At 49.0% G+C, this 22,345-nt stretch overlaps 1 protein-coding gene across 6 annotated transcripts in view; it reads right to left on the bottom strand.

Annotated features, from left to right (window-relative positions):
* Positions 1-22,345, bottom strand: part of FAM92A (family with sequence similarity 92 member A) — a 393,124-nt gene that overhangs the window by 103,121 nt on the left and 267,658 nt on the right. For all 6 annotated transcript variants that reach the window (XM_029591684.1, XM_029591681.1, XM_029591683.1 and 3 more), the window contains one exon: positions 11,780-11,893. In XM_029591684.1, coding sequence (XP_029447544.1) covers positions 11,780-11,893 — 114 coding nt within the window. The remainder of the gene's footprint in view (positions 1-11,779; positions 11,894-22,345) is intronic.

The following is a 22,345-nucleotide window of genomic DNA, read 5'->3' as shown; positions in this document are numbered from 1 at the left end:
TAGCATGGAACTTTTGCATTGTTGAAGTTCACCAACAAGTCTAGATCCAATATGCTCCAGTGGTCCAGTAGGAGCTGAAATGCCTCATCTGCCAGCTCCAAGTCTCCTGGGTCTCAGTTTCTCCTGCTGAGGAAATCGGCTTGGATATTGTCCTTTCTGGCAATGTGAGAGGCGAATATGCTTAGGAGATGCACTCATGGTATGGGGGGAGCAGCATTTATCTCCTCTGGCACCTGTCAGCTCTTGGTTCCACCCTGATGATTGATGTAAGCCACTGTTGACACATTATTGAACATTATCTGGACTGCCCCAACCTCTAGCCGCTCTGCAAACCACAGGCACACGAACCGAACTGCTCCTGCCTCCAATCTATTGCTGTTCCACTGCTGCTCGTCGCATTACAGCATCCTTGCACCACCAACTCCTAATAGTGAGCCCCCTAGCCCTGGAGGCTCGCATTTGTCTTGAGTACCAACCAATCTGGCGTCATCAGGGAAATTCCCTTCCTGAGATGGTCTGTGTGTAACCATCAGTTCAACTGGGATTTCACCTCTAATAGAAGGAACAGCCTCACCGCCCAGGGAACTACTTCTAATGTGGCAGCCATCAACCCCAGGACCTGTAGATAAGACCACACTGTCGGGCGAACAGTGTTCCACAGGGATTGGACTCGCAGAATCAACAAGTGGATCTGAGACTCCAGCAGAAACACTCTGCCCTGCCATGTATTGAATTGAATCCCAAGATACTCCAGGGTCTGAGATGGCTGCAAATGGTGAGATTACCTTACCTGATAATCTCGTTTTTCTTAGTGTAGACAGATGGACTCAGAACAAGTGGGTATAGTGTGCTCGTGCTAGCAGTTGGAGACGGATCTGACGTCAGCACGGGTACATATACCCCCACAGGAAGTGAAGCTCTTCAGTAATCTTCCTTGCAAAAGCTGTTATGGATATATGTGTACTGACGATCAATGAAATAGTGAAAACAGGATTCCCCTGACCGATTGATAGTAGCTGGAGACCGCCAGCATTCCCAACCGGAAGGCGTCGACACCTGGTAGAGTGGATGCACTCATGTAAGAAGTGATAAGGCTTACCTTGAATCGGTGAAACCAATGTATACAGGCAGCTGGGCGGGATGCTGAGTCCATCTGTCTACATTAAGGAAAACGAGATTATCAGGTAAGTAATCTCACCATTTCCTGTCGTGTAGCCAGATGGACTCAGAACAAGTGGGATGTACAAAAGCTTTACTCCCGGACTGGGCGGGAGGCTGCCTGAGGACCGTGTAAGACTGCCCTCGCAAATGCTGTGTCCTCCCTGGCCTGGACATCCAGACGATAGAACCTGGAGAAGGTATGGAGGGAGGACCACGTCGCCGCTTTACATATTTCTGCAGGCGACAGCATCCTAGATTCCGCCCAAGATGCTGCTTGGGCTCTGGTAGAATGAGCCTTAACTTGTAGAGGCAGTGACTTCCCGGCCTCTACGTAGGCCGCTCTGATGACTTCTTTAATCCAGCGGGCGATGGTGGGCTGAGAGGCCGCTTCTCCTTGTTTCTTCCCACTGTGCAGGACGAACAGATGGTCAGTCTTTCGTACTGTTTCTGTCATTTCCAGATATCTGGACAGCAATCTGCCAATGTCGAGATGGCGTAGCAAACGCCCTTCTTCTGATTTCTTCAGACCTGCCGTGGTTGGCAAGGATATGGTCTGGTTGAGGTGAAATTGTGAGACTACCTTAGGCAAGAAGGATGGAACCGTGCGAAGATGGATAGCCTCAGGAGTGATTCTGAGAAAAGGATCACGTCAAGACAGTGCTTGTAGCTCTGAGATGCGGCATCCTGAACATACAGCCAGCAAGAACACCATCTTCAAAGTGAGAAAACGGAGAGACAGGCCCCAAAGGGGTCTGAAGGTGGATCCCGCGAGGAAATCTAAAACTATGTTGAGGTTCCACAAAGGCACTTGCCACTTCAGTGGCGGACGGATGTGCTTGACTCCTTTCAGGAAGCGAGAAACATCTGGATGCGTGGCAATGGTCTTGCCATCCCTCCTGGGACCATAGCAAGACAGCGCAACTACTTGAACCTTGATGGAGCTTAGGGAGAGACCCTTCCGAAGCCCATCCTGCAGGAAATCCATAACAATAGGGATTGTGGTCGCATGTGGATTGGTGCCGTGAGTGTCGCACCAGGCTTCAAATACTCTCCAGATCCTTACGTAGGTGAGGGATGTGGAGAACTTGCGAGCTCGGAGGAGTGTATCTATCACTGGCTCCGAGTAACCTCTTTTCTTCAGTCTAGCCCTCTCAATGGCCAGACCGTAAGAGAGAATTGAGCTGGATCCTCGTGAAGGATGGGACCTTGACGTAGCAGGTCCCTGAGCGGAGGCAGGGGAAGGGGCTCCCCTGCCAGTAGTCTTCTCATGTCCGCGTACCAGGGTGTTCTTGGCCAATCTGGTGCCACTAGAAGAACTAGGCCCCGGTGCTTCTGAATCTTGTGGATAAGGGTGCCCAGCAGGGGCCACGGAGGAAAGGCGTATAGCAGGGTCCCTGGAGGCCATGGCTGAACCAGGGCGTCGATCCCGTGAGAGAACGGATCTCGCTTGCGGCTGAAGTATCTGGGAACTTAAGCATTGGACCTGTCCGCTAATAAGTCCATGTCCGGAATCCCCCGGTGATCCACAATCATCTGGATGGCTGTGGGCGACAGCTGCCATTCCCCCGGATTTAGGCTTTCTCTGCTGAGGAAGTCTGCGGTGGTTTTGTCCCTTCCGGCAATGTGGACGGCGGAGATGTCTTGAAGATTCGCCTCTGCCCAAGCCATCAGCGGGGCTATCTCTAGGGACACCTGTCGGCTTCTGGTTCCGCCCTGACGGTTGATGTATGCCACCGTGGTGGCGTTGTCGGACAGCACTCTGACTGCCCGGTTCCGCAGTCTGTGAGCAAATTGCAGGCAGGCTAACCGGGCTGCCCGTGCCTCGAGGCGGTTGATGTTCCACCCCGCTTCTCCTCTGTTCCACCGCCCTTGGGCTGTGAGTTCTTTGTAGTGTGCTCCCCATCCGCTCAGGCTGGCATCTGTGGTGAGCAGAATCCACGTGGGGGAGGACATCTTCGATCCCCTGCTCATGTGGTTGGGCTGCAACCACCACCGTAACTGGGTCCGCACTCTGGCTGGTAGAGGTAGATGCACGGAGTAGTTCCGGAAGCGGGGACTCCAGCGAGAGAGCAGGGAGCTTTGTAGAGGTCTCATATGGTCCCTTGCCCAGGGTACCACTTCCAGGGTGGATGCCATGAGGCCGAGAACCTGCAGATAATCCCAAGCTATGGGCCGGCTGGCCGCCATCAAGGACCGGAGACGCGTCTGAAGTTTTAACCTTCTCTTGGTGGTGAGACTGACTTTGTCTGCCTGAGTGTCGAACTGGACTCCCAGGTATTCCAGTGATTGGGAAGGCTGTAGGCAACTCTTGTTTAGGTTGACTACCCATCCCAGGCTTTCCAGAAGGGCGATCACTCTGTTGGTTGCCCGATGGCTCTCCTCTCGTGATTTCGCCCTGATCAACCAATCGTCTAGGTAGGGATGGACCAGGATTCCTTCCCGTCTGAGCGCCGCCGCTACCACTACGATCACTTTGGTGAAGGTCCGTGGCGCCGTGGCTAGCCCGAAGGGCAAAGCCCGGAATTGGAAGTGGCGTCCCAGAACCTTGAAGCGTAAGTAGCGCTGATGATCCGGATGGATCGGGATATGCAGGTAGGCTTCTGACAAGTCTAAGGCCGTGAGGAATTCTCCTGGCTGTACTGCGGTCTTGACTGAGCGCAGAGTTTCCAAGCGAAACCTCGGGACCCTTAAGTATCGGTTGACTGACTTGAGGTCCAGTACGGGCCGGAAAGTGCCCCCTTCTTGGGTACCATGAAATAAATGGAATAGTGCCCAGAATCCATTTCCCATGCAGGTACTGGGATTATGGCTTTCAAGGACAGGAGCCTCGCCAGGGTAACTTCTAATGCCGCCTTCTTGTGGCTTGGACACGGAGACTCCACAAACCTGTCCGGTGGGGTGTGATGGAAATCCAGATAATAACCCTCTCGGATGATGGCGAGGACCCACTGGTCCGACGTTATCTCGACCCATCTGGGGTAGAAGAGGGTTAACCTGCCCCCTATAGCTCCATCCCCCGGATGGATCGGCTGATTCTCATTGGGAGGCGCGGCTGGGCCCTAAACCCGAGCCGGCTCCCCTCTTCTGCTGCTTGGGCCGAAAGGACTGGTTCCTGGCCTGAGGACGAGGTGCCTGGTAGCGACCCCTATAGGGGAATGAAGTGTTGGGAGCTTCTGCCTCTGGAAGGCCTTGGAAAGGCGCGCTGTTTCCTTTTGAACCTGTCTTCCGGCAGTCGAGGTATTGGAGAGGCACCCCATGTGCTGGCCAGTTTATCGAGGTCGCTGCTGAACAGGAAAGAACCCCTAAAGGGCATTCTGGTGAGGCGTGTCTTCGAAGGAGCATCGGCTGACCAATTCCATATCCAGAGCTGCCTCCTGGCAGCTACAGAAGATGAGATCCCCTTGGCTGTTGTACGGACAAGGTTGGATGCGGCATCCGTGAGGAACGAGAGAGCGGACTCCATGTCCGCTGCTGGAGCATTGTTCCTGACCTGTGACAAACAGGACCGCGTCACCACTGTGCAGCAGGTTGCGATTCGCAAAGACAGAGCTGCCACCTCAAAAGTCTATTTCAGGATGGCGTCCAGTCGCCTGTCATGAGGTTCCTTGAGGGCCGCCCCCCCCTCAACTGGAATGGTAGTGCGCTTGACACCGCGCTAACCAAGGCGTACACCTGAGGGCACGCCAGCATCTCCTTGATTGCCGGATCCAGGGGGTACATGCCTATCAGGCCCCGACCCCCTTTGAATGAGGCCGCTGGTGCAGCCCATTCCAGATCTATCAGTTGCTGTGCGGCTTGCAAGAAGGGAAAATGGCGGGCTGTAGGACGAAGACCTTCCAGCAGAGGGTTCTGTGTAGATGGCACCGTAGTGCTGGGGCCTGTAATATCCAACTCCACCAGGCATTGAGATACTAGGTCGGAGAGATCTTCCTTGGGAAAGAACCGCCTCATGGTTCGATAAGGCTCAATCCCAGAGGGAAGTTCCCCCTCCTCGGAGGGTTCTGATTCGTCCTCTAAAACATCAGGGTCCGCCTGAACCGGACTGCCCAGAGGCGGGTGTACTTGCCCACGATAAGGGCGCAAAGGTCCAGGGGCAGGATCCGCTGGAGCAGCAGCAACAGCAGGGTCTGGACGGGAAGCTGATTGCATCTGTACAAAGGCATGGATCCTCTTAAAGAGATCCACCCAGGAAATGGAAGTGGTCTCAAGTCGTCGGGGTACCAGGTCCCCCGGGATCCCAGGTTGGTCGAGACTGCCCGCGAGATCCGGGGTGGCCCCTGGGGAACTGTCAACAAACCTCTGTTGAGACTGGTCCTGGCCCGAGGCTCCCACTGCCTCCTCACATTGGGCACAAAGGGAGTCTGGCTCCTCGCTGTGCGTGGCCCTAAGCTGGCATGCTGAGCAGAGGCCGAGGGCTTTCACGCCTGAATCAGGAGGCACCACCGCCGGAGACGCTGGGGCGTCTGAATGTTCCATCGCTGAAGAATATGCGCTCAAGAATATGCGGCAGCAATATGCGCTCAATACAATAAGCGCTCAATAATACGCGGCAGCAATATGCGCTCAATACAATATGCGCTCAATAATATGCGGCAGCTATATACGCTTAATACAATATGCGCTCCATAATATGCGGCAGCAATATACGCTCATTATAATATGCGCCCAATACAATATGCGCTCGATGCAATATGCGCTCAATACAATATGTGCTCAATAATAAGCGGCAGCTATATACGCTCAATACAATATGCGCTCAATACAATATGCGCTCAATAATAAGCGGCAGCTGTATATGCCTAATACAATATGCGCTCAACAATATGCGGTCAGCAATATACGCTCAATACAATATATATTCAATAATATGCGATCAGTAATATACGCTAAATGGTATACAACATACGCTCCAAATATGCGCTCAAAACGATACAGGCGCCTATCATGGGCGCTCAATACCTTAACAAGGCCGACAAAATGGCGACCTCTGCGGCGTGCCGGATACAGGCAACGCCGCCGATCCTCGTACCTCGGAGACCAAAAGTAAGAGATGTACGCCTTACCTGATCCTCGGCACTTCCCGGCTGGAACCCGAGCGGTCTCCGGCTGCGGGGGGAGAGGGGAAATACCTTCACCGCCGCGCTTGAGGAATGCACCCGCTGCCTCCCAAGTCCACGCCGGGACCGAGGCGCCTCTCAGCCCGACCCAAGCCCTTCTTGCTCGGGGGCTAGGTCCCTGCCGCGATTCGGCCACCGGACCGAGGCCTAAACCTCCGAGGGATCACGGAAATCACCTCGGGAAACTCAACTGGGGGAGGGACCGAATGGCATCACCGCAGGAGTGCGGGGCTCGATGTTCCTGTAGAAATTTAGTAAGTAGAAAATAGAAAGTAGATTGGAAACACACTCAGCGAGCGTGCAGGCTCTCCAAACTGCTTTGGAGATGGAAATTACTGAAGAGCTTCACTTCCTGTGGGGGTATATGTACCCGTGCTGACGTCAGATCCGTCTCCAACTGCTAGCATGAGCACACTATACCCACTTGTTCTGAGTCCATCTGGCTACACGACAGGAAATTGCTCTTGGCCAGATTACCATTCAGTGTAGTTCCTGTAGCAAGGAAACCACCCTGCAGGAAACGAAGACACTCTTCCAATGTCCTGGCTTGAATCAACCAGTTGACTAGAAAGACGTGAATGAGAATGGCCTTCATGTGAAGGGCCACTGTTACCACTATCATGACCTTGGAAAAAGTCGTGGGCACTGAGGCTAGTCAAAGGCAAGGCCTGAAACTGGTGGTGATGATCCAGGATGAGAAATTGGAGGAACCACTGATGTTCCTGCCCGATGGGAATATGCAGATACACCTCTGTCAGATCCAGAGACGTGAGGTACTCTCCTGCTTGAACTTCCATTATGACAGAGTGCACCAGTTCCATCCTGAAATGTGTGACTCGTAGATATCTGTTGATGTCCTTGAGATCCAGTATGGGCCAAAATGACCCTTCCTTCTTGGGCAAGACAAAATAAAAAGAATATCAGCCTGTATTTCATTGTGATTTGGGAATGGGGATCACCGCTTTCAGAATCAACAGCCATTGTAATGCTTTCGCTTCTACCCTCTTCTGAGAGGAGTTGCAAGGAGAGATCATGAAGGCATCCAGAGAAATGCAAAGAAATTCTAGAGCATAGCAATTCCAAACCACTTTGAGAAGCTTTGATCCGAAGTAACCTGGACCCACCTGTGGTAAACTGGTATAGACGACCACCTATCTCCCGCACCACAATGTGAGCCCGCAAACCTTCACTGGGAAGACTGAGGGGCTTTGCCTCTGAAGCCCATATCCTTTTGAGGACCTTAGGGCCAAAAGGACTAAGATCTGTAGAAGGGATGAGATCTCTGGGATAAACCTTCCCTATAAGGCCAAAAATGCTGGAGTCTTGAGAGCGGCCACTCACTTGAGAAGTCCAAGAAACTGGGTTCTTATTCTCTGGCAAAAGCGGAACCTGGGTTTCTCCCATTTTACTTGCCATTTTTTCCAATTCACAGCCAAACAAAAGCATGCCTTTGAAAGGCAGCTTAGTCAGATTGGACTTTGAAATAGTATCTGTGGACCAGTTGTGCAGCCACACCTTTCACCTGGCCACAATAACTTAAGCAGCTCCTCTGACAGATGTGTGTGCCAAATCACAGCCCGCATCAGCCAAGAAGGCGGCCCGCGGTTCTACCATAGGTCCTAAAATTGGACCCAACGCCCCAGGAGTAGCCTAGTGGTTACAGCAGCAGGCTACAACCCAGGGAATGCAGGGTTCAAATCTTGCTGCTGCTCCTTGTGACCCTGGGCAAGTCACTTTACCCTCCGTTGCCTCAGGTACAAAATTAGATTGTAAGCCCTGTGGGGATAGGGAAACACCTCCATTACCTGAATGTAATCTAATTTGATGTACACTTTGAAGAGCCAAAAAGTGGAATATAAAAATCCAAATAAATAAATAAGGTAGCCCAAGCTAAGGCACAACAAGAAGCAATCTACAAATTCATTGACACTGCCTCAAAGGCTTGCTTCAGGATAGCCTCAATCCTCCTATCCTGAGCATCTTGTGGGTGGTTGTACGTTTCGTGACAGAACACACCAAGGCATCCACCACAATAAAATACAACTGCAGATCCAAGGGGTATAAACACACTAAGATGCATCCTCCTTTAAAGGACTCTTCTGGTGCATTCCAGATCAATCAACGCCTGGATTGCATCCAAGAGGGGAAAGAAACAAGAAGCCTTGTGCAGGGTAACCAAAATAGGATCCTCCTTCTGTGTCCCCAAGGAGTCAGGCCCAACCACTCCAAGGGTCTTCAGGGTCTGAGACCTCACCTGGAGAGCCCATCATCATTGGTATCATCCTGATCCACCTGCATTTGAGCTATGTCAGACCACACTGTACTACTGCGCTTGATCAGTGAGATAGGCAGAGGAGAACTCAGAGCACCTGGACTTACCTTGGTAGGAACTGCCGCTTCAGCAGACCAGCCCTGTAGAAATGTCTGAAATCCCTGGAAGAATTCCACCCCGGAAAAGGAAGCTGGGTCCATTCCAGGCCCCATAGGCCCGAATTTGATGTCCTGCGAACCAGTGTCCTCTGATGACTCGACCCATGGATCAAGCAGGGGAGGAGACACCCCTGCCATGTCTCCCTCAGCTCCATGCCTTTCAGACCGAGGAGATGGACCATTATTGGCAAAATTGAAAGGAGACAAATCTCTCCGAGTATCCAGGCAGTGTGACACAGGCTTAACGAAAACTCCAGCTGAATGGCTCTGATGTGGCAGGCAGCACAGATAGGTGCTAGGTTTCTTCACCATGGGCACCATGCTATAAGCGTACAGCCCGATGAAGGCTCAAGCCTAGCTTTCCTATGCATACCAGCATGCCTAATATGGACGCACAAAAAATGTGCGTCCAAGCCACGTGCCTAGGCCGCTCTTCCCACTAGACGCCCAAACTGGATGGCCAGGACTGATATCCAGAAGAAAGAATGCTCAACTGCACGCACAAACGAGAATGGGTGCACACCCAGACACGGAAGCGTGCGCTGATGGTCTGCGGCCAAAAAAGTGGGCAGAAGTACCCTGTGGTCTACCATGCGCCAAAATGGGAGAAGCCTGGAAGCGGGGCCTAGCCAAATGGTTGCTCAACCCGCCATGCCTGCACTTTCTCCTCACCTCAAAGAACTCCTGAGACTTGAGCAGGATAGCTGAACACAGAGGAAACAGACCCTTCTCCTGCTTTTTTTTTTTTTTTTTTTTTTTAAGTTTAAAACTTTTACCTGAGCTCAGCCTTCCCTGGCTGAGAGAAGGAACAGATCCTGGCTACAGGAGGAAAGAACAAAAGCCTTCACCACTGAGTCTCTCTCGGCACGGTATCACCTCAGGAGGCAAGTGATGTTACATAGACATCTCCTTTCCAACTTTTTTCTTCTTTTTCTCTTTTTCTCTTTTTTTTTCTACTCACAGGCAATCTCCTGAAGAGAAATGCATGTCCACCATCTGCTTGAGATGGAGAATACTGGCAGGTTGATATCAGGTCAGGACTATACAGCTGTGACATCAACTTTTGCTCAGTCTCCAACTGCTGACAAAGGTGCATAACCAACTCATTGGGATTGAACTACCTGAACGCAAAGGAACATTAAAAAAAAAAACCAACCCACGGTAAAAATGATACTACAAAATATAATTTTAAACCATCAAATACCAATACATTTCATATCCCTAGTACAATCTCATAAAAAGAGAGGACGGTAACTATTGCATACTTCCTATTCTAAATACCAAGCTAACATTACTTTCTGCTCCCAGTTGCTCCTGAGGGAACTCCCAGAGGGGCGGATCCCCTTTGGTTGTACCTTCACTGAAGAACCACCTCCAGTAGTCCACTTCTGTTGACATCTACAGAAGGGGGTGGGGCTGCTAGCCAAGATCAGAACTGCTTCAGCAACAGAAGGAACAGGAGCAGGGAAGGCCTCAGGCAGCAAAGAAAAGCTGATGCCAATATTATATACTTCTCCAGCAGCATATCATACCAACTTCCTTTCTCTCTACTATGGCAGGCCTTAATTAGTAGTCTGCCCCAATGACTATCATTGAAGATAAAAAACAGGGCAACAGCAGAAACAGACTTGGGGAAGGCCTCAGACAGCAGAGGAATGCAGCTAACATTCTTGACTTCTCCAGCAGCATGTCAAACAGGATCTCTCTCTCCCTATGGTAGGCCTCAATTAGTGGTGTGCACCAGATGATGACTATGGGAGGGGCAGGGCTGCTTACACTTGAGCTGGGAGCCACTAAGTAGAAACAGCTTTCAGAACTTTAAATGTTAGTATTTGATCATGAATTAAATAAGCAGAATTAAAGGGTGTCTTTATAATTTTGGAAGAGATATTACTAGAAATACTTAGCATATTTAAGACTCTGGTATCATGTCAAAGGAGATAACACAGAATATAATAATTCATTTATGCCATTGATCTTGGAGACTATTCAGCATCACCAGAAAGCTGCATCATACAGTAGTTATTTGCATAGCTCTGTGTATTAGTCAATCACATGGTCTTATCTCATTCTTGCTTTTCCACGCTACCATCCTCATACTGTATGTGTCTTTTTAATTAAATCAGTGGTTCTCAACTCAATCTTTAGAACACACCAAGCTAGTCAGGTTTTCAAGATATCTGCAATGAATAAGCATGAGACAAATTCTCATATACTGGAGGCATTATATACAAATTCTCTCATGCATATTCATTGTGGGTATCCTGAAAATCAGACTGATTAGGTATGTCCCAGGAACTGGATTGAGAACCTCTGACTTACCGTATTTTTCGCTCCATAAGACACATTTTTTTCCCTCCAAAAGTGGGGGGAAAATGTCTATGTGTCTTATGGAGCGAATTTTAAAAAAAAATATATATATAAAACTAACTACAACCCCCCCACCCTCCTGACCCCTCCAAGACTTGCCAAAAGTCCCTGGTGGTCCAGCAGGGGTCCGGGAGCGATCTCCTGCACTCGGGCCATCGGCTGCCAGTATTCAAAATGGCACCGATAGCCTTTGCCCTTACTATGTCACAGGGGCTACAGGTGCCATTGGTCGGCCCCTGTTACATGGCAGGAGCAAAAGATGGCTCCGATCGTCCATTGCTCCTACCATGTGACAGGGGCCGACCAATGGCACCAGTAACCCCTGTGACATAGTAAGGGCAAAGGCTATCGGCGCCATTTTGAATACTGGCCGCCGACGGCCTGAGTCCAGGAGATCACTCCTGGACCCCCGCTGGACCACCAGAGACTTTTGACAAGTCTTGGGGGGGGGGGTCAGAAGGGTGGGGGGTTGTAGTTAATTAAATTTAAAGGGTTGGGATGGGGAATGGGGACAAAAAAATCATTTTATGCCCTCCTCTAATTTGCTCCATAAGACGCACAGACGCCTGGGAACAGAGCCAGTTTAGCACACCATTTTTTTTTTTTTTTAAATTTTCCCGCTCTGAATCCTAGGTGCATCTTATGGTCAGGTGCGTCTTATGGAGCGAAAAATTCGGTAAATAATATACACAGCCTCTTACCTGTATATCTTCTTCCTCATCAATGTTATCTATATGTTGATAGGCAGCAGTATAGATCTCTAAAGCTTTTGCGTGGAATGACATTTCAATATTTACAAACTCGCAGAAAGTTTTCTAGAAATCAAGCAACAAAAGAAATTAATCAAATGTATTTTTACCTAAAAATGTTGCAGCTTATGAGGTATTAAGAAAACAAATTATGCACTTCTATGTCAAACATAGTGGGAGTAATTTTCAAAGGTGTAATTCCATGTGGGTATGCTGCATGAGGTTCTGTGTAGACCCATGAATTTTCAAAGTGGATATATGTGCTTAAATCTGCTTAGAAAATTCTAGCTAAATTCTGAGGATAAAAAGTACCTGCAGATTGTGAGCTGTTTGAAAATTACCCTCTTAAAATTAAAGGGATTATACAGCACAATGATCTGACCTTAAGATATATAAAGAATCTATTTAATCTGAATACATGCTATAAAGATATTGCAGTGTAACTGTTACATTGGTCAGATAGCTCATTCTTTAATTGAGCCTTATTTATTTTAATCTTATATTCTGCAAATTCCAATAATCATTATCTAATGCAGATGTCAATAGTTACAGAAATAAAAACAAATAAATACATTAAAACTTGGAACAGTGCATTAAACAAAGGAAAAGATAAAAATATATTAGCATAGATAAAGTTTGAGGTTTAAACATTACATTACCTATAGGCTTTCCTAAGGAGTTTTGTCTTTACTTTATTTAAAAGCACAGTCAGCCTCATCTCTCAGCTCGTTCTCTAGAGAGTTCCACAGAGTAGGACCAACTATAGAAAAGGTTCTATTTCTTATCTCTTGTAATCTATAATTCTTATAGGATGGTAAAGCCTGTAATTTGTGGAACGAAGAGATTGTGATGTATGTGGAAATGAGCTGTGATTCCCACAGGCATGGAGACATGAACTAGTCAGACTCCAGATTTTCTTAAAACAATCTTTCTTCACAGTTTCAATCATTATCCACAAAAATAGACTGCCTTTACCTTCAGACTGAGTTACTCTCTCTACTCACAATTTGTACTGCTTCATCTCAGCTGTGTTTGGACAGTATTGTTACAGGAGCTGCCTTCCTCCTGGAGACCTCGGTCTAGTCTGTTATCCCCACTTGGATCCCAGATCTTATTCCCCAGTCTCTGGTTATGCCTTCTGAGTCCCATCTGCCCCGCAGGATCCTAACCATAGAACATACTCTCTTTAAGGCATTTAAGGTAGACCAGGCGTCTAGCGTGGGCCTGTACAAATAAATAGGAGAACACTAGGGGTACTGCCTCACATATCCCTCCCCTTAGCTTGGACCTGTCAGACCAAGCATTCCTACTTCCTTCTGGATCCCATCCAGGAGAGTCCAAGATATCCCATTCCCCTTCTTCTGGCGTCCCACAAGATACGCTTGGGAATGGGGACCTAATGAAATGCTCACTCCATCTCCTAGGGTTACCCTCAACAGTGTCACAACCATCACCCAATGTGCTGATCATGCAGTGCATATCCCCAGTCCTTCAACTAAGTCATTTGCCGTTTCCGGGTTTGAATTCCACCTCAATGGAGCTTTATGGACCGATTGGGGAACCACAAGTGCTGGTTCCTCTATAATCAGCTGCGCTTGTTTCCTGGCATCTGGTATCTAGCCCCTCCTTGGCTCCTCTGAATCCTCAGTTTACTCCTGGGGGAATTCTGCGCAAAAAATTTAAAATTCTGCCCACAAAAACTTGAAATTCTGCAAACTTTATATTGGTCAAAATAATACAATTTACATGACAGTCTTTAAGTAATTATATTTTAAATTAATACAGAAAAAAGTTATTATTTAAAGATGCAGAATTTTAAATATTTGAGCAGAATTTCCCTAGAAATTCACTATAAGAGTGTCCCTTCCACTCGCTCTCCTTACTCCCCTGGCCACTTTGCCCTCTCAGACCCCAACTCCTCCACCTGCCAGTACCTCTCCCCTCCGCCTCTAGGCTCAAGCCCTTCCATTCTATCGCCAGTCACAGAGTTTGACCCTGTTCTCAGTACTACCCCTCACACAGGCTCCCTCTGTTTCTCCCTCTCTCACACACATGCTCCCTCTCTCTAGTACACATACACACCCTCATACAGGCTCCCTCACTCTCTCGCACACACACATCCCCCTCACACAGGCTCCCTCTGTTTCTCCCTCTCTCACACACATGCTCCCTCTCTCTAGTACACATACACACACCCTCATACAGGCTCCCTCACTCTTACATACACACCCACACAAGCTCCCTTTCTCTCTCACACATACATCCTCACACAGGCTACCTATCTCTCTCTCTCTCATGCACTCCTTCACACAGGCTCTGTCTCACACACACACACAATCCCTTCACACAGGCTAGCACCCTCACATACACATGATCCCTTTTTCATACACATGCGCTCCCAGTCTCTCACACTCATACACACTTCTTCACAATCTCCTCATATAGGCTCCCTTTCTCTGGCCCCCACATGCTCTCTCACCTCCCATGCTCTCTCTTCACACCCTCCCTTCCCCCACACCCTCTCCCCTCACACCCCCTCCCTGCTCTCCCCTCCCCTCACTCACACCCCCTCCCCTTGTCTACACACCACTCCCTCTCCTCTCACACACACGCATTCACTCTCACTGGGGCCTTCATCTTCGCCGCAAGTGGAGCACACTCTGTTCGTGGCACATGGGGGCCTTAATCTTCACGTGTTCCGTTCGTGGCATGCCGGTGTCTCCTCTGCCATTTTCTGCAGGGGGGGGGAGAATTCTCGCAAATTCTGTGCTCCGCAGTAGCGCAGAATTCCCCCAGGACTATCAGTTGCTGGAGTCTCCACAGTGCCATCCTTTAGGCTCTCCGTGAACTCTTCCTCCAGGTTCTCCATGGTGCCTCCCTCTGGGCTCTCTGCAGTTTCCACCTCTGTACACGCAGGCCAATCACCCACGCCGGTTGCTGGCTCCTCCGCAGCCTCACTTGCTGGGGCTCTGCAGTGCCACCCTCTGGGCTCTCCATGGTATCTCTCACTTGCCTTTCCATGCCCTCTCTCTCTGGACTCCTGGTAGTGCTTGGGCACCCTATAGGGTCTTCCTCGGGACCTCCTGTAGCACAGACTTCCAACTTCTCAATACTGCCTGCTCCTGGGTAGTCTGTGTTGCTCTCTCCATGGCTTTCTAAGATCCCTCTCAGGGTTCTTCAAGGGAGCAATCTCTGGACTCCCGGTAATGTTTGGGCACCCTACAGGGTCTTCCTCAGGACCACCTGTACCGCCATCTTCTGACCAATCAGTGTTGCAGCCCGCTGGCCACTCTGTAGTGTCCCCTCCTGAGCACTCTATGTCACCATTTCTTGACAAGGCCACGAGGCTCCACTTCAAATAGAAGTTGACCATGGCCCCATGTACTTCCTGGTTCCATTTTAGGTCAGCCCAGGTCCACAGACTTCTTGCAAGGCTCTCTTGTAACTTCCCATCTCCATCCTCAAGATTCTGGATCAATGCTTGCCTGCTTCCTTCAGTCATGCTCTCAGACTGCTGCATTCTGGTGCTGCAGTACCCTGGCTACGCCACTCCAGGTTTTCTTGTGGCTGTACATCTTCCCTGCAAAGAGGCTTGCTTGCTGGAAGAGGGCCCCTCCGTTTCCATTCACAGCATTCACTGTCCACTCTGGCAGCTTTTCCAGGGCCACACCCTGTTCAGCATAGCTCTGCTGTACCAGTGACCCTTCCTGATTTCTTTTTTCAAGGCAAATAAAAAAGTAAAAAAAAGTAAAAAAAAAAAAAAAAGCTTATATAACCAGCAATAAATAAAATCACTTTTAATCCCTATCTACCTCCAGCCGAGCTTCCCCCATTAGCCAGTACAAACCTACCACCAGGCCCACTCACAGTTTCCTCTCTACTTGAAACTTTTGTTTTCCTTCAATGCAGCTTCTGAGTCACACCCTTTCACAAGCTACTGTGTACTATGCACCTCTGCGCTCTGTACTTTGTTTTAGAGCCATAGGCCCCCTGTGTTCTGTACTATGTTTAGACCCACAGGTCCTCTTCACAACTCCAGACACTTTCTTGGAGGTTGGGGTTTTTTTTTCTGTGCAAAGCTTTAGAAAAAATCCCATGCATGACACCATATGTGGGTGTCATGCATGGGATTCATGTCTGACTAGTTCATGTCTCCACAGGCCTGGAGACATGAACTAGTCAGACTCTAGCCTTTCTTAAAACATAATCTTTATTAATGGTTTCAAATATACAACAGTAGACTGCCTTTACTTTCAGACAGTGTACTCTCTCTCACAGTTTGTATTACTTCATCTCAGCTCAGTGTTTGGACAGTGTTATGTTTCAGGAGCTGCTTTCTTCCCAGAGACCTGGGCTTGGTCTGGCTATCCCCACCTGGATCCCAGCTCTTATTCCTCAGTGTCTGGTTATGTCCTCTGAGCCCCACCTGCCTTGCAGGATCCCCATCCATAGAGTGTACAATCCTTAAGGCATTTAAAGTGGACCAGGCATCTAGCCTGGTCCTGCACTAGTAAATAGGGGAACACTAGGGGCACTGCCTCACAATGTAACCATATGGTTCAACCAACTTTCCCTGTATGTCCCAGATCAGTCCAGACACCTGGGTTTTCATATATATATATATATATATATATATATATATATATATATATATATATATATATATATATATATATATATATATAAGCTTCAAGCTTGTGGTCCTGTCCTTCCTTTAGGGCCGTCGATCCCTCCACAGGGATAATAGCGTTTGGTGACCGCAGAGAAGTAGGAGTCCACTGAGGGATTTCTCAACATTTCCAAACATTCCTCTGGGAGGGGGGGTAGAGCTTGTCCATAGCACGCCCCACCCGGAGTCCCGCTTCAGGAGCCTCCCATTCCTGCAGGAGCAATAGCTTGTGCATAGGATGAAATGGAAAAGCGCTTGCCAGAGCCGGGTCCATATTTTTGGGTAAGAAGGCTGTAAGGGTATCCGCGGGGGGCCCCTCCAACTCCAATTCCTGGAGGACAAAGGGGATGAGGGGCTCCAACTCCTCCCTTTGGAACATACGGAAGACCCTGGGATCGTCCCCCTCCAGGGGAGGGAGGGGAGCAGCGGGATCAGAAAGAGGGTCAGGGACTGGATGTACCGGGTCCGCCGAGGGGGGGCACACCCGGGACCATCCGCACCCGAAGAGACCCCGGAGGCTCCACAGCCGGGCAACCAGTCAATGGCGCGGAGCGAGGAATTTTTATCGGGGGAAGGGGGTCAAGGGGGGAGCTTCCCTCTCCTTCTGCAGGCTAACTAAATAGGATTTGTGCATGAGGAGGAAAAAATCCGGAGAAAAATGGGTCCTGGATTTCCCGGGGGGAAGGGCGGGGTGGGGGGTGGGGGAGAAGGGGGGTCAGGGATCACATCCTGGGAGGCCTCGGGGCTTAAATCGGGGGGTAGATTTAAATTCAGCTCCCCAGCCCAAGGCAGCTCCGAAACAGGAGCTGCCGAAAAATCCAAGATGGCCGCTGTTCCGGGCTTTGCTGACCCAGGAACAGCCTGGCCATGCGCTGAGGATGTGATCCCTGGGCTAAATTTGCCTGCCCTGCCGAGGAGGGGCCTTCCCCACCCGGCAGGCAGGTAGAGCAAAGTCCCTCTCGCGAAAATCGCGACGAGGGCAGCCCACAGGCAAGGCAGGCTGCTGCATGAGAGAAAAAAAGCTAAAAATAGAAATGATTGGCAGCCCGCCGGCAGGAGTGAAATAGGGGAGAAAACTTGCTGACTCTTGCCTGTCTGGCTGCCGGTTCAAGCCCCCTGAAAACCAAAAGAATAAAAATATAAAAAATATTTTGTAAGTGCTGGTACAAAGTTAAATAAATAACTTTATCTTTTTTTTTTTTTTTAAACTGAGCACAGCACTGGGGCTTTAAGCCCCCTCGGCAGCCGGAGGAGGGGGGGACGAGAACTGGACCACCAGCCTCGGTCCCCGGACCTGGAAGCACTCACGGACTCAGGGACGAAGCCCCCCCTGAGTCCGACAAGAGCCAGGAGTCGGTACCGTCTCCTGCACAGAAAAAAAAAAGACTAACTATATTATTTACTTTATATATTTTTTTTTTTGAAAGAAAGAGCCAATCGAACAAACTAAGAAGTAGTACTTGCTTGATCCAAAGAAATAAGAAGGATAGACGGCTAACTAGCCGAAATCAGGAGACCGAAGGGTGAGCTGATGCACCTGCTGGAGACAGACAAATACTGAAGGGTTACAGGATAGGCTCTGTCCTCATGTAGGACACCCTTTCAGTTTTAGTCTGTCTCCACCTGCTGGAAAGGAGGCTCAACCCACGGTCTGGACTGATCCGGGTACGTACAGGGAATGCAGGTTTTTGAGGATGGGAATGATGTGTTCTGATTTTCTGTTGTTTGTGAGGGCTCTGGTGGCAGGGTTTTGTAGTAGTTGGATGGGTTTAAGGATGGAAGCGTGGATTCCTAGGAGTAGGGAGTTACAGTAGTTGATTCTGGAGAACAGGAGGGCCTGGAGGATGGTTCGGAGGTCTTGCAGGTAGAGCAGGGGTTTGAGTTTTCTTAGTATTTGGAGTTTGTGGAATCTGTCTTTTAACAGGTTGTTAATGTGTTTTTTGAAGTTTATTTGGCTGTCCAGGATAATGCCCAGATTTTTTACTGAGGAGAGTGTCTGATTTTTTGGTAGATGTGTGGTGAGGTCAATGGTGGGCGGGGGGGGGGGGGGGTGGGGGGTGGTTAGGTTTGTTGGATATGTACAGGATTTCTGTACATATCCAACAAACCTAAGGTGGTTGAGAGAGGGAGAGTTGAGAGAGTAGGTGCTTTATTGTGAGTAAGTGGGAGTTCCATTGGTTTACGGTTTGTTCGACTGAGGCTTTCATTGGGAGAAGAATTTGCAGGTCATCAGCATAAATGTAATGGAGCAATCCTAATCCGTTTAGGAGTATGCACAGAGGGGTCATGTAAAGGTTGTTTTATTGTTTTATTTATGATTTATTAGTATTACTTTTATTATGTATGCATTATTATATACAACGCTTAGGCCTTTTTGTGTAAAGTGATCAATAAATTCAAACACAAATATTTATTTTTCAAATTTGTAGCCCGCTAAGCCATAGACCTTAGCGGGTAACAAGAATTACCTACATAATAAAAACACAGTAAGTTATAAACAGTATAAAACTAATACAATGCCTAGACTAAACAAACAAAAAAATTAAATTAAAAACAAACAGATTAAAAAAATCTTAATATTTAACAGTAAAAACTGCTAGTCATCAACCATAGTAAAGCAAATGTTGCTTACCTGATGTAACAGGTGTTCTCACAGGACAGCAGGATGTTAGTCCTCACAAATGGGTGACATCGAGGATGGAGCCCAACCACGGAAAACTTCTGTCAAAGTTTCAGGAACTTTGACTGGCCCCTACTGGGCATGCCCAGCATGGCACTAACCCTGCAGCCAGCAGGGGTCTCCCTTCAGTCTTGTTTCAAAGCTACAGGCAGTGCCGAAAAATAACGTAAGAAAAAACGAACCCAACACCGTGGGGTGGTGGGCGGGTTTCGTGAGGACTAACATCCTGCTGTCCTGTGAGAACACCTGTTACATCAGGTAAGCAACATTTGCTTTCTCACAGGACAAGCAGGATGGTTGTCCTCACAAATGGGTGAGTACCGAGCTGAGGATGTCCTATCGTGCACCAAATGTACCCAACGGCGTGCAACAGGCACAACAACTGGGGTGGAATTTGGTAGAGGGCATCCGCACCCTACCGGGAAGGTGGAAGGGTGTTGGTACCTTATGCTGGAAAAAGGTTACGCAAGACAGACTGGCCGAAGATGGAATCCTGTCTTCCGGCTTTGTCCAAGCAATAATGGGCTGCAAATGTATGGAGGGAACTCCAGGTGGCAGCCTTGCAGATGTCAGGAAGCGGCACCGATCGAAGGTGTGCTACTGAAGTCGCCATGGCCCTCACAGAGTGTGCTTTAACACGGTCTTGGAAAGCAATGCCAGCTTGCTGATAGCAAAAGGAGATGCAGTCCGCCAACCAGGAGGAAAGAGCCTGCTTATCCACAGGTTGCCCTAACTTGTTAGGATGGAAAGAGACGAATAATTGAGTGCTCTTCCTGTGGGCAACTGTACGGTCTAGATAAAAAGGGTATGCAGAGTCTGTTCCCCGGAGTGGGGCCTGGGAAAGAAGATAGGTAGTATGATGGATTGATTAATATGAAACTCCGAAACTACCTTAGGTAAGAATTTAGGGTGAGTGCGGAGTACCGCCCGGTCCTGCAGGAGTTTAGTGTAAGGCGGATAGGTAACTAGGGCCTGTAGTTCACTAACTCTGCGAGCTGAAGTGATAGCCAAAAGGAATAACACTTTCCATGTGAGATATTTTAGGTCACAGGAGTGAAGAGGTTCGAAAGGTGGTTTCATAAGGCGACCAAGAACCAGATTAAGGTCCCAAGATGGGGCCGGAGGACGTAAAGATGGCTTCAAATGGAGCAATCCTTTAAGAAAGCGCGTTACAAGGGGTTGTACTGAAATAGGGATACCCCCGATACCTTTATGGAAGGCGGCTACCGCACTGACATGCATTCTAATGGAAGAGGTCTTTAGACCTGATTCTGATAAATGCCAGAGATAGTCCAAGAATTTGGAAATTGGACAGGAAAAGGGAATCAAGGGACTGAGAAGTGCACCATGATGTATACCTTTTCCATTTGTAGGAATAAGATTTTCTTGTGGAAGGCTTTCGTGAAGCGATCAGGACACGAGAAACTGAATCCGATAGGTCAAGTGGTTGAAGGATTAACCTTTCAACATCCATGCCGTCAGGGACAAGGCTTGGAGGTTGGAATGGAGGAGGCATCCGTCGTTTTGAGTGACCAGATGCGGGTCCTGTCCCAGAGGAATGTGCCTGCGGATGGAGAGATCCTGGAGTGTGGGAAACCACACTTGGCGTGGTCAGTGCGGTGCTATTAGGATCATGGTTCCCCTGTCCTGACGTAGCTTCACGAGAGTCTTCGACAGAAGAGGAAGTGGAGGGAATGCATAAAGCAGACCGGTTGTCCACGTGAGGGAGAATGCATCCCTGGGCCGAGAGTGCTAGCTCCGAATGAGAGAGCAGTAATTGTCCACTTTGTGGTTCTGAGGGGACGCAAACAGGTCTATGTGGGGATAACCCCATTGCTGGAAAAGAGTGGTTGCTACCAAGGGATTGAGGGACCACTCGTGTGGGTGGAAGACACGGCTCAGTTTGTCTGCCAAGACATTGTTCACTCCCGGCAAGTAGGTGGCTCTGAGGTACATGGAGCGGGAGAGGGCTTCTGCCCAAATCTGCACAGCTTCCTGACACAAAAGAAAGGAACCTGTGCCCCCCTGCTTGTTTATGTACCACATGGCCACCTGGTTGTCTGTCTGAATCAAGATTACGTGGTTCGATAGGCAATCTTGAAAAGTCCTGAGAGCATGTTGTATTGCTCGAAGTTCCAGGAAGTTGATCTGGTGTTTGGCTTCCTCTGGAGACCAGAATCCTTGGGTTTGTAAATTGTTTACATGGGCTCCCCAACCGACGTTGGAAGCGTCGGCTGTGAGAATTATTTGAGGATCTGGTAGGTGAAAAGGCAAGCCCTGTAGGAGGCTGGATTGAGTTTTCCACCAGACAAGAGACAGACGGAATGCATCGGTGATGCGAACAATGGAGGACAGAGGCTGAACAGCTTGGATCCATTGTGATCTCAGAGTCCATTGCATGACTCTCATGGCCAGGCGGGCCATGGGAGTCACATAAACTGAGGAGGCCATGTGTCCCAGTAGAATGAGGAATTGTCGAGCTGTTGCTGTGCGTTGAGACTGCAATTGGCAAGCTAGGGACACAAGGATTTGCACTCGTTGATGAGGAAGGAAGGCTTTTGCCTGTAAGGTGTCCAAGTCTGCCCCAATGAAGGATAAGGTCTGAGATGGGATTAAGTAGGATTTCTCGTAATTGACAAGAAACCCTAGAGAAAGTAGAGTTTGAATTGTCAGGGTCAGGGAGGACCGAGCGATTTGCTGGGTTGGGGCCCTGATTAACCAATCGTCCAGATAGGGGTAGACGTGGACACCTTCCTTCTTGAGAAATGCTGCAACTACCACGAGGCATTTGGTGAAAACTCGTGGTGCGGATGCCAGGCCGAAAGGGAGCACTCGGTATTGATAGTGATTTCGGCCTACTAAAAAACGGAGGTATTTGCGATGAGGTTGAGTTATTGCAATGTGAGTATAGGCGTCTTTTAGATCTAGAGAGCAGAGCCTGTCCCCTCTCTGCAGCAGAGAGGGGACAGGGTTACCATCTTGAACTTCTCTCTGTGAAGGTACTTGTTGAGGACCCGTAGGTCCAGGATTGGTCGAAGTCCTCCTGACTTTTTTGGGATCAGAAAGTACCTGGAGTAGAACCCTAGTCCTTGTTCTGAGGGAGGAACGAGTTCTATAGCGCTTGACTGGAGGAGAACGGAAACTTCCTGCTCGAGAAGAACAGAGTGAT

Source organism: Rhinatrema bivittatum, chromosome 2 (genome assembly GCF_901001135.1).
Source record: "Rhinatrema bivittatum chromosome 2, aRhiBiv1.1, whole genome shotgun sequence".
Classification (NCBI taxonomy): Eukaryota; Metazoa; Chordata; class Amphibia; order Gymnophiona; family Rhinatrematidae; genus Rhinatrema; species Rhinatrema bivittatum.
Note: the sequence above shows the minus strand (reverse complement) of the source record. Positions and strands in the feature narration are given on the sequence as shown.